A 12,909-nucleotide genomic window follows, 5' to 3' on the forward strand; every position below is an offset into this window, starting at 1 on the left:
ATGTGAGAAGCAGGACAGAAAACATACACAAAATAATCTCAATTTTGTTTAAAAAATATAATTTACATACATACATACCCCACACGTGGGAGTTCCAAAATGTTAGTAATAGTTAATATCTACAGAGTTAGCCTCATGTCAAAGGGGTACTGATAGACAAATTTTTATCATACTCATTTTTTTCTGAATTTTCTATAATGAATTTGTGTCATCTTTAAATAGAAATAAAAAAGTGTCACTTTAGAAAACACCCTATATACTCTTAAGGAAGATTAAGTCCAAAATATCTACACTTACTGAGTTTCATCCTCATTGTCAAAAGAAAGGAGGCAACTGTTTTTGACTTGCTTTTGTGAGTTCTTTTTAACCGAGTCCTGCTTATTTATTTCATCTTCATTTGCCTTCTTCTTTTTCGAGCTTGCTGTTAGACCTGAATATTTTTCATCCGAGGAACGCTTGACTGGTTTTCGATACATGATTCTTCCATCAACTACAGCCGGTTCTTCATCTGCAGCAAAAACAAAGTTAAGGAACTTTCTTCTCTCATTATTTTGTCTTTATTAGAGACTCCAATGGCAAGAAGATCTCAGATGGCATTTAAGGATGTTCTGAGTCAGTTCAGTCCAGTCTTCTCCACTTTCTATTTTCTAGCTACACCCACAAGACATGCAGTCCCTTAATAAAAATTCATTTCCTAAAGAAGTCCATCATATTGCCAGTCCCCAATGAATGACAATCAGGCTGTATTTTTATGTATTATGAAAAGTGATTGTTTGGAACTACAGCATTTTTCCTTAAAGCAATGTAATAAGTATTTAGGAAAAATGAAAACTATACCACGTAGCAGATTTCACCTCAGGCACTTATTAAATACACCTCTGTTGACTAATGTGTAAACCTAACCATCTTTTTTTTTTAAGAAAACAGGATATTTTATTTTAATTTTTTTTTTAAAGATTTTATTTATTTATTTGACAGACAGAGAGAGATCACAAGCAGGCAGAGAGACAGGGGGAAGCTGACTCCCCGCCGAGCAGAGAGCCCGATGCAGGGCTCTATCCCAGGACCCTGAGATCATGACCTGAGCTGAAGGCAGAGGCTTAACCCACTGAGCCACCCAGGTGCCCTGAAAACAGGATATTTTAATTTAAATTTGCACTTAATCCTCCTAACAACCCAGTAAGATAGGTACCATTGTAAGTCCCCATTTTACTGATGAGGTAGCTGAGGTTGGGAGGCGAAATAACTCGTTGAGGATCACACACCTGCTGTGAGTTAAAGCCTAAGTTTGAACCTAGGACTCTCTCCTTCGAACATACCATACTATTACATACGACAAGTTCATATTCCAGGCTCTCTACAATGTTAGAAAAACCAGATTACTTTTGGACATACCTGCTTTGGCAGCCTTTATTTCTGCTTTAATCTTCATGACTTCTTCAACTGACAGGTCTCCCTTTTTTAAAACCACCACCTGGGGCTGTTCATCTTCTTTGTCACTGTGATCACCATCTTCCTCTGGGAGCTGAGGCTGGATTCTCTAGGAGAAAACACAAACACAATATGGAGGCTGCTGACCTTGAACCGAATACAACTGTTATCTCCGTGAGACACTGTGATGACTAAGTGACAAGGGTAACTTGAATCAATAAATATATTTGGCAAAGAATGTTCAAGTAACTCTTAAGGGCCTCACCTTGCCACACTCGGAAAGAGGTCTACCAGCCAGTTACCCTGTAGTGCCTGCCCAAAGGGATTAATTTCCTTCTCAGCAGGACCCTAGCACACAGTTCCCAGTGGCAGGGGCCCTGGCTTCATGGACTGCCAGCATTCCCAGCCTCCTCAGGGCCTGCTGAACCACAACCGTTCTCTCTGCTCTCATCAACTGTTTTCACTTCCATCTCTTCTCAAAGCCTGACAAAAAAAATAACCTCAAAGTAGAGAAAGCAGCAAGTAAAAGGACATCTTTCCCCCACCTCTGATGATCTCTCTTCCCTTCCAAGGGCTTCAGTTTGGTGGGCATCCTATCAGCTGTTTTCTAAGTGTATAAAAAATGAAAAAGTATAGAAAACATTCTGTATACAAACAGGACATTGTACATAGTACTATGTGACTTGCTTTCTTTTCTTTATGAAATTTCCCAAAATAAAAAAATTCAGAGAATACCAATAGAAACCATGTATTCAGTATATATATGTAACAAGGGGTAACCTTTGGCCAGTTGATTCAGAATTTCGAAAAATGTCAGATACATAAAAGCCCCCTCCAACTTTTTTACTCAAAAATATATTTGTATAATGCCTAGGAATTACCTATTAACATGGAATTACCTATTTTAAAGATTTTTTTAAAAAGATTTTATTTATCTGTCAGAGAGAGCGAGTGAGCGAGTGTACAAGCACGGGGAGCAGCAGGCAGAGGGAGCAGCAAGCTTCCTGTTGAGCAAGGAGTTTGACACAGGGCTTGATCCCAGGTCCTGGGATCATGACCTGAGCCAAAGGCAGATCTTAACCGACTGAGCCACCCAGGCACCGCTAAAAATAGAATCTTTAAAAAAAAATTCTCGGGTTCATTAGCTTGAGAATCACTAATTCTGCTCCTCTCTTTTTGTTTCTATGACTGGCCAGAAAATAAGAGAAACAGTCAAAGAAACAGTGACTGTTCAAAGCCACTCCTGAATTAACGCTCAAGAAGGTGAATAAGGTAATTTAATTCAATTATATAATCATTTCCCGTGAAACTCTTCTTTTTGTTAGCACATCACTAGAACGATGCTTATACTGCCAACCTGATTAAGAGTACAGCTGGTTTCTCAAACACAGAAACAGGGGTTATCCCTCTATGGAAAAGTCTCTCAATTAAGTCAGTCAGTCTAAATCAGTGATATGAATTGGAAAGTGCCCCCACCCCAAGTTCTCCTAAAATAGCATTCCAAGCTAGAATCTTCAAGGTGTTAACTATGTACACATGATCATCACAAGGACCTCAAGCAAATGATAAAAAGGTCTCATATTCTCCTCATTGCTAAATCCATGTCTCTTTCCTCAAACCTCATCCTCTTTGTCATTCTCACTGTTTTTGGGCCTGAGGAATCAGTTACTCCCTGATCATGTTATCTCTAACCAAAAATGGCTCCTTGACGGCTACTGAATAGGCCATGTGGTCTCCCCTCCAACAGTTCCTCAATCACCTTTACACACAGTCCAAGACTGACCATCATTTTTTCTTTTTAAGATTTTAGTTTTAAGCAATCTCTAACACCCAATGAATGGCTCCAACCTACAATCCTGAGATCAAGAGTCACATGCTCCACTGACTGAGCCAGCCAGGTACCCCACTGACTCACTATCTTTACACCTTCATCCATCCTTCCTCCCATCTCTACCTGCTGTCCTACCCATTAAATTCAATCTAAGTAGCCCTTCCTCCGTGAAGTCTTGCCTGATAAGCACAGTCAATACAAATGGTCAATACAAATGGTGCCAGGTACTATGCCAGGTGCCGGGAAAATACAGAAAGATTAAGATACTAACTTCAAGAGTTTGGTTTAGTGTTGGAGATACCCAGGAGAGCAAGTAGTTGCACTGCAAAATGATGAATACCCCAGATATGGGCAAAGTGAAGAGAAACACAGAGGAAAAGTAACCGTTTGGAGGGGTTTTGAAGAGGTTCACAGAAGTGTAACCTGTAAAGGCAGAGAGGAGGCAGGAAGGAAGGTTTTAAAAGAATACAGTATTTTGCAGATCGATCTCTTTGTCCTTTCAGAGCCTGGCACAAATTCTGGATTTAGCACATACTCACTGGCTTGAGTAATTTCACACAAGTCAATCTTGTTTCCTTTACTAAGCTCTAAGTGACTTGGGGAGTGGGTATTAGGAAAGTACTAGACACAGAGTGCTAAATAATTCTTTAGCCACACAATCCCTAAGCCTAACAGTCTCTTCCCATTAAAAGAAGTAGGGCAGGTTTTGGTGTGAACCAGTTAGACCCTGGGAGGGCTCAGAAGTTGATTCCCACCGATCCTCATCCCTAAACTGTCCAGGTGTTGCTCTTTCCTGAAGCTCCTATTCTACTTAGATCCAGGATATTCTTTTTTTTTTTTTTTTTTTAGATTTTATTTATTTGACAGAGAGAGATCACAAGTAGGCAGAGAGAGAGAGAGAGAGAAGCAGGCTCCCTGCTGAGCAGAGGGACCCCAGGACTCTGAGATCATGACCCGGGCTGAAGGCAGTAGCTTAACCCACTGAGCCACCCAGGCGCCCCTAGATCGAGGATATTCTTAAATATGCGTTTTTTTTGGGGGGGGGGAGCAGTAAACAACAAAGCATAAAAATAGATCTAAGGCACTGTCCCAAAGATGCTCCGGACTCCAGGCTTAGGACATCAGATCATTTGATCGAGTGGCCTCTGTTTCTTTATCTGGAAAACAGGACTAAGTTACCACTCACCCTGCTAACTATAGGTTTTGGGTTTAGCAAATAATACGAGAGAGAAAAGTGATCCTTTAACGAACTCCCAGGGACAAAGCGCTCTACCGGGGTGAAGTCATTTCCAAGAACACAACAGCACTACGATAAAAGACAAACAGCTTCCTGGGCATACAAAACGATAGCTGTTTGAAGAAGACCAGCCTGGGGACTGAGGCCCATCCGGATTCTGGGCTGGGCGCAGGTTGAGAGGAGGGATTCCTCCCTGCCCGGCCTCAAAGTCAAAACACAAGCCGGAAGTGGAAGGGCAGCCCGCGTTTCTGAGATAACGCGACTGGCCTGGGCTCACCTTGGTTTCCACGGTAGGGCCCTCCCTGTAGCCGACCCGTTCCTTGAAGCGAGCCAGGAACGCCGGTTCGGCTGGCCGCACGTACGAAACCTGGTTCCGCTTGCTCATAGCTGCTCCGGGGAAAACAGGTTCCCGGAGTCGCCTGGTGATGGTACATTGGCGACGGCGCCTACTCGTGACGTCACGCCGTCCCCGCCCCCTGGCCAGAGGCCGGGCAACATGGCGGCCTCCTTGCTGGCGTCAACGTTCGACCCGAGCGCCAAATTCAAATTTGCGGCCATCTTGAGCGGGCGGAATCCCGGCGCGCCGAGCGGTTGGAGGTGAGGGTATCCGGTGCGCTGGTCTTGGGATTCAGGGTTGAGGGCGCCATGGCGCCCGGCTGCAAAAGTAAGTAAGGACCCCCGGGCTTCATGACCGCGTTCCAGGCCCTAGATACAGCAGTGAAGGGCGACCCTCCCCGCCCAGGGTTCCGGGCTGGGCGTGAAGGGCAGGAGCGGACTGAGCGGCGCGGGGCGTTTGGGATCTCTGTGTCCCTCAGACAGACAGTGCTTGGCTGGAACACTTGTCTTCACTTCCATCTGTGTATTGGGCCCGTGTCACGAGCCAGGCACAGTTGTAGACGCTTCGGCTGAGCGGTGAACCAGAGAGCCCTCCTGCAGGAGCTTGCGCCCGAGACCTGCAGGATTCTTCCTTCCCGTTCTCGGTTCTGCTCTTTCGTCGCTGCCCTATTCCGGTGTCCCGAGTGGGGCTGCCTGTACTTACCCCTGCCTGAGGTTCTCCGCTCCTTCTGGCTCTCACCACCTTCTGCGTATTTTCACACTATTGACTTTCCTGAAGGGGAGAACTTACTCCTGTTCCAAGCACATCTTTCTCTTCTGGAGGGCTTGCTGTAGAATCTTTTTAGATAAGCCCAGGGTTATCACAAATCCCTATTTTCTTCTCAAGGGGACCCGTCGGTTTCTTCCTGTTTTCTTGGAGGGGAGCACTGCCAGTTTTCGCTTTTAATAAACCCTCACTAAATTTAAACCCTTAATTTTCACGAAAATCTTAGTCTTTTGCCGTTCTTGTTTACGTGCTCCGTCTCTTACGTTTCCTAATCCTTTAAGGAATCTTGTTTCTTAAAGCCGATTTTGAGCTAATTCGGTGGATCTCGGTGAATGGTACTATTTGGTAATGAGGAGAGGCCTATGTTAGAAGATTGGAGAAACTGAATTTTGGGGCTCTAAGGAGACTTTCGACAACGTTAATGCTTCAAGCTGTCAGTTGTAATTGTGTTCTGATGTCTTTGTTGTTTCATTAACTTTCTAGGTCATCACACTATTCACTGCCTACTCACCGTGCTCTCTTTTTCCGTCTAAAATGTTTCTCTTCTGTTGTCATTTTCAGTATGCAGGGAATAGTAGCACACAAATTTTTACGTTTTTGGACTGAAATGTGCAGTGGGGTTCGTGCACAACCACAGTATTTGTTCTGCAAATCTGGACTCAAACAAGAGAATTTGATTCTGTGATACAATTAGAGCATCTGCTTACATAATGGAAAGTGATGTTTGTATGTCACTGTCTATTAAAGGACTCTGTCTGGCCTGTGTACATCACTTTCTGGAAGTGATGAGAACAAGGGTATTGATAACTCCCCTGTGTGAAAATGATCATTTCCACAGGGAACTCTTCTGTTCTTGCAGTCTGTAAGCAATGTTGAGGTTGATGACATCCCACCGTGCTGCGAATGTTGCATGAATGTTCGTGCGTGAATGTTCGTGCTGCGTGCATTCCCAGCAGTCCAGAGATCTGGAGCCTGCATTGGGGAACTCAGCTGGTGCTGTCCACAACTTTTACTTTTGTGCCGGTGAAGGTTATTTCTTTTGACGCCGTTGGCACCATGGGTTGCTGACTGTGAAATCAGAGAAATGAGAATGTGAAGTACAATCCTAATGAAATTAAGTTTAAGGTTCTGTTTCTGAACTTAATCATATTTGGTCAAATGATCCATAGGTATTTATCTAGACTGCAGAGTAAAACATTATGTTTTTTTTTTTTTAACAGCAGGAAGACTTTAAAAAATATAATGCTTTTTGAGGATTAATATACATACAGCAAAGGACACAAATCTTAAGAATACCATGTGATGAATTTTTTTTTTTTTTTTAGATTTTGTTTATTTGTCAGAGAGAGAGAGCGCACAAGCAGGGGAAGGAGCAGTCAGAGGGAGAAGCATCCTCCCTGCTGAGCAAGGGGCTCCATCCCAGGACCCTGGGATCCTGACCTGAGCGGAAGGCAGCTGCTTAACTGACTGAGCCACCCAGGCGTCCTGTGCGATGAATTTTACATATGAATACACACTCTTGTCACTGCCACCAAGAACAAGAAATAGAATGATTTCTGTGGGGCACCTGGGTGGCTCAGTGGGTTAAAGCCTCTGCCTTCTGCTCAGGTCATGATCCCAGGGTCCTGGATTGAGCCCTGTAACGTAACGGGCTCTGCTCGGCAGGGAACCTGCTTCCCTTCCTTTCTCTCTGCCTGCCTCCTACCTGTGATCTCTGTCAAATAAATAAATCTTAAAAAAAAAAAAAAAAGAATGATTTCTGTGCCCCAGAAAGTTCCTGGGATCCTTCCTAGTTAGCAACTATACTGATTTCCATCACTGTTGACTAGTTTTGCCTATCATGTAAATGGTACAGTATTTATCTTTTTGTTCTGGCTTTTTACTGAAGCTTACATCTGAGCACTGCTTATATGTCATCTGCAGCAGGTAATTCTTTTACATTGCTGTTGAGTGTTCCATCCTGGTAGTATGCCACAATCTGTTTATTCTTTTGATGTACATTTGGGTTTCTAGATGGATGATTATGAATAAAGCTGCTGTAAATATTCCTCAACATATTTTAAGGTAGTTGCATCGAAGACCTCAGAGCTAAAAGAATTTTACAATGAAGGACCCTTGTGTCAACCTTTGGCAGCAGCCACATGATGAATTTTTATATTCTGTTTATCCTTTGCTTAAGATACAGCATACCAAGGTGGTTAAAAGTATGAGCTCTGGGGGCGCCTGTGTGGCTCAGTGGGTTAAGCCTCTGCCTTTGGCTCAGGTCATGATCTCAGGGTCGTGGGATCAAGTCCCGCATCAGGCTCTCTGCTCAGCGGGGAGCCTGCTTCCCCCCCCCCCTTTCTGCCTGCCTTTCTGCCTACTTGTGATCTCTCTCTCTCTCTCTCTCTGTCAAATAAATAAATAAATAAATCTTAAAAAAAAAAAAAAAAAAAAAGAGTATGAGCTCTGGATCCTGAATGCCTGGGTGCAAACGGCAGCATTTCTTGGTGACAGCATTGCCTCAGAACTCAATTAGGCTTAATGCTAGAACTATCTACCTCTGTCTAATTTTTGGTTTCATTTTACCTCACTATTGGCTTACTAACTTGGCTTTTTTCTTTTCTTTAGTAAACATTTCATTTTGGAGTGATTTAGGTTTACAGAAAAGTTGTAACACATGTTCATCTGGTATCTTCTCGACTTGACTAGACCACCAGGTGCTGTACGGACTCCCCTCCCTCCACTTCAGACTGGAATCTCTAGGCACTTGAGCTGGGGCAACTGAAGGGCTCACTGCCTTTGTTTCCCACTCTCAGGGCCACTTTACTGTGCTGTGTGTTGTTCAGTGTCTGAAACTTACTGTGTGTTTTTTTCCCAGTTTCCTAGTTACTTAAAACAGGGCAGTCAATCCAGTCTGTTACTCCATCATGGCCTTAAGCAGAAGTCTGGGTCTCAGTGGGTTTTATTTATTTATTTGACAGACAGAAATCACAAGTAGGCAGAGAAGCAGGCAGGGGGCAGGTGGGGGGGAGGCAGGCTCCCTGCTGAGTAGAGAGCCCCATGCAGGGCTGGATCCCAGGACCCTGGGATCATGACCTGAGCCGAAGGCAGAGGCTTTAACCCACTGAGCCACCCAGGCTCCCTATAAACTGGTGGCTTTTAAACAGCGGACATTTATTTCTCACAGTTCTGGAGTCTGGGAAGTCTAAGATCATGGTGTCTGCGTATTTGGTGTCTGGTGAGGGCTCACTTCCTCACCGAGGCTCTCTTTTTGCTATAATCTCACATGGTGGAAGGGAGGAGCTACCTGGAGTGTCTTTTATAAGGATACCAGTGTCAGTCATGAGGGCCTTGACTTCAAGACCTAATCACTTTCCAGGGGTCCCCACCTCCTAATACCACAACCTGGGGTTTAGGCTATCACCATATGAATTTTGGGGAGATACAAACATTCATACCACAGCAGTGATAAAGAGATGACTTATTCATCATTTGTATAGGATTAAAGGTTGACTGCTTTTAGTGTGGTACAATGCCTTTGTTTTTCTTTAATATTTAAAGATCTTTCATTTATTATAGAGCGAGCATGAGCTGGGGAAAGGGGCAGAGGCAGAGGGAGAAGCAGACTCCATGCTGAGCAGGGAGCCCAATTCGGGGCTCGATCCCAGGACCCTGAGATCATGATCTGAGCCAAAGGAAGACGCTTAACCAACTGAACCACCCAGGTGCCCCATAGCGTGGTACACTGCCTTTAGATAGCTGAGGTGTAGAAGTGTGTTTTGAACTTCTTCCCCCTACAACCTCCGGAACTATGTGAATACTTGTCTGACTCAAGCCTTTGTATTTTTTGCTTACTTTTTCTGCTGTCAGGATATGTGACCCCTGCTCACATCATCGGTTCTAATCTCTGTTTTCCTCTTTCCCCAACTCTTCATAAGGATCAGACTTCAGCTTTCCTAACATGAAAGCCTTCCTTTCGTATTCTGGCATTCTTATTTGTTTTTATTTTTGCTAAAAGTACAGAGGGACTGTTTCTTTGCTGCCAACTCTTGTAGAAACTGTGAAGGGCAGGTGGGGAATAGGGTAATCTGATCTATTTCACTTCACAGACGTTCATTTGCTTGAGGGTATAGCTGCAGATGGTGGTTTCCAGAGCAGTTGTTCAGTGGCGAAAATTTACTTTGAGCTTCTCTGCTATGAAATGAAGAATAGAAATAAACAATAGAAAGAATAGAAATTAAGGGTTTTTTTCTGATCTCTTAGTATTCATTCATTCATTCAAAGATTTATTGACTGTTCACTGTGTGTCAGGCACTGCTCTAGACAATGCTTTACAGTTAATATGGAAGAGAAAGAGAGTAGACTAATACATATTATGGTGGCAGTCAGTCCTTTGAGGGAAAATAGGGCCAGGGAAAGGAGTTAGGGTGATAGGTGGGTGGGTGGGTAGGGAGATAAGCTGGTTTTTCCCATAATGTGAGGTCATGGAATGCCTTATTGAGAAGACAATGCTTAAGTAAATGGCGGAAAAAGTGTTCCAGGCAGAAGCGTGCCTGGATGCCTTTACAGCATGCATGAAGGTCCCAAAGTGTGACTTGTTCTAGAAACAACAAGAAATCTAGTTTGGTTGTAGTGCAACAAGGAGTGTAATAGGAAATTACTCCACACTCCAAGGAGTTGTGGAGGTGGTCATGGGGGAGGCAGGTGCACTAGATCATGTAGGCTCCTTTAGGCGGTTCTAAGAACTTTGCCTTTTAACTCTGATTGAGATGGACAACCACTGTGGAGTTTTGAACAGAGGAGTGACTTGTTATGATATGCATGTATCCTTATTTATTTTAATAGCTTTTCATTTTGCTATAATTTAAAGTTACAGAAAAATTGTGAGAGTAGTACGAAGAATCCATGCATAATACTGTTTACCCATATTAACCACTTTGTATTTTGCCACATCCGCTTTATCATTCTCTCTCCCTCCTCCCTCACCCTCCCTCTATACATATTTTTTATTAGCAATTTGAGAGTAAAATGGATACCTTTACCACAAAATACTTCAGTGAGTAATTTCTGTGAATAGGAGTATTCTGTTGGCTAATCACATTATAGTGATCAAAATCAAGAAATTTTACATTGGAGTGCCTGGGTGGCTCAGTGGGTTAAACCTCTGCCTTCGGCCCAGGTCATGATCTCAGGGTCCTGGGATCAATCCCCGCATTGGGCTCTCTGCTCAGCAGGGAGCCTGCTTCCCACCGCCCCACCCACCCCCTGCTTGCCTCTCTGTCTACTTGTGCTCTCTCTGTGTCAAATAAATAAAATCTTTAAAAAAAAAAAAAAGAAATTTTTACATTGATATAATACTGTTATCTAACAGTTATCCACGGTCCATATTTTACTTTTATCCAGGGTCCCAATAATCTATTTCATATCTATTTTATAGTTGTTTCTCTCCAGAACCAGATCTGTCATTGCATTCAGTTTTTTAACAGCTTGGTTGAGATGTAAGTCAGATACCATGTAATTCACCCACATAAAATGTAAAATGGTTTTTAGTATATTCACAGATATGTGAACTATCAACATAGTCCATTAGAACATTTTCTTCACCTCAAAAGAAATGTTATACCTTCAGTCCTCTTTCTTCCCACCTCTCTACTCCCCACCAACCCTAAGTAACAACTCTTCTCTCTTCATTATTCAGAGTGGCATAGTAAAGTCTCTGGCTGTTATTGTTCAGTTGTCTATTTCTCCCTAATTTTCTGTCCATTTTTTCTTCGTGTATTTTGGTGATTTGGTATTGGGTGAGAATATGTTTACATCTGTATTACCATCCTGAAGGATTGCCTTTGTATCATTATAAAATTGCCCTTTTTTATCTCCTTATCAAAATTTTTTTGTGGTTTTTGAAAATTTGTTTTGTCTAATACCAGTGTAGCTACTCCAGCTTTCTTGTGGTTGCCTTTTGAGTGAGATATCTTTTTTCATTGTTTACTTCTAGTGTATTTTTATCTTTGAATCTAAAGTGTGTTTCCTGTAGGTAGTGTATAGTTGGAGCACGTTTTGTCAAGTAGTCGGGCAGTCTCTGCCTTTTAATTGGGCTATATAATCCCTTCCCATGTTACTGGTATAGTTGGATTTTCATGTGTCATTTTACTTTTTGTTTTCTATGTGTCTCACATCGTTTATATTCCTCTGTTCCTCCTTTACTGCTTTCTTTTGGGATTTTTTTAAAATTGTTATATTAATGGTTGCTCTAGGGTTTAACATGCTTGTCCTATCAAAATTAGCTTCAGGGGCGCCTGGGTGGCTCAGTGGGTTAAAGCCTCTGCCTTCAGCTCAGGTCATGATCTCAGGGTCCTGGGATCGAGCCCCGCATAGGGCTCTCTGCTCAGCGGGGAGCCTGCTTCCTCCTCTCTCTGTCTGTCTACTTGAGATCTCTGCCTATCAAATAAATAAATAAAATCTTAAAAAAAAATTAGCTTCAGATTTATATTAGCTTAATTCCAGTGACATAAATATTACTCCTATATAGTTCTATTCCTTCTCACCCCATTTTTGATATATTGTTAAACATATTATATTTAATAACATTATAAACCCAACAGTGTATTGCTATAATCATTATTTTGCCAACTTTAGTCCCTTCTTCTGGCCAGTACCGCTTTCCTTCTACCCACCTTGTATGTATATTACATTCCCATATATTGTAGACCCAACAATACGTTATGTACATTTTATTTTATTTGTTTTCTGTAAAGATTTTATTTTTTTAAGTAATCTCTACAACCAGTTTGGGGCTCAGACTCACAGTCCTGAGATCATGAGTCACGTGCTGCGTTGACTGAGCCAGCCGGGCATCCCCATTGTGTACATTTTAAAGCAACAATACATTATATACATTATAAAACTTTAAAAATTAAGAGAAGAAAAGAGGAAAAATAGGCATTTGTACTGTCTTATGGGCTATTGTATCTTTGAAATGTTTTCTGCTGTTTATCTTTTTCTCCTTCTGGAGCTCCCCATTACATGTGTATTGGTGTGTTTGATGGTGTCCCACATTTTCTCTGAGGTTTGCTTCACTTCCCTTCATCCTTTTTTTCTGTCTGTTCTTTGGCTTGTATAGTCTCTGTTCCTCTGTCTTTGTGTTTGCTCATTTTTTCTTCTACTGGTGTACATATGCTGTTGAGTCCTTCTAGTGAATTTTTATTTCAGTTATTGTACTGTTTGAACTGCAGAGTTGCAATTTTTCAAAATAATGTCTATTTTTATTCTCTATTTGATGGGACATTGTCATTATACCTTCCTTTAATGCTTTAATTATGATTTTCT

General features: G+C 42.3%; 1 protein-coding gene and 1 pseudogene across 2 annotated transcripts in view; one reads left to right on the forward strand and one right to left on the reverse strand.

Moving 5' to 3' along the window:
* LOC111143752 overlaps positions 1-12,909 on the forward strand; it is a 73,477-nt pseudogene that overhangs the window by 25,082 nt on the left and 35,486 nt on the right. The gene's annotated exons all lie outside the window — the stretch shown is intronic.
* Positions 39-4,928, reverse strand: LOC111143753 (uncharacterized protein KIAA1143 homolog). The gene is made up of 3 exons (XM_022497592.1): positions 4,777-4,928; positions 1,396-1,540; positions 39-508 (listed from the first exon to the last, which is right to left on the reverse strand). Exons 1-3 carry the CDS (start codon positions 4,882-4,884, stop codon positions 294-296), a joined length of 468 nt encoding a protein of 155 aa, XP_022353300.1. The 5' UTR covers positions 4,885-4,928; the 3' UTR covers positions 39-293.

Source organism: Enhydra lutris, unplaced genomic scaffold (assembly GCF_002288905.1).
Source record: "Enhydra lutris kenyoni isolate GAN:26980312 unplaced genomic scaffold, ASM228890v2 scaffoldscaffold10, whole genome shotgun sequence".
NCBI classification, from domain to species: domain Eukaryota; kingdom Metazoa; phylum Chordata; class Mammalia; order Carnivora; family Mustelidae; genus Enhydra; species Enhydra lutris.

Coding starts and splice junctions, on each gene's coding strand:
- LOC111143753 (XM_022497592.1), bottom strand. CDS start 4,884: ATGAGCAAGCGGAACCAGGTTTCGTACGTGCGGCCAGCCGAACCGGCG. Junction 1,541..4,776: donor GCCCTACCGTGGAAACCAAG/GTGAGCCCAGGC, acceptor GTTTTCTCCTAG/AGAATCCAGCCTCAGCTCCC. Junction 509..1,395: donor AATAAAGGCTGCCAAAGCAG/GTATGTCCAAAA, acceptor TTTTTGCTGCAG/ATGAAGAACCGGCTGTAGTT.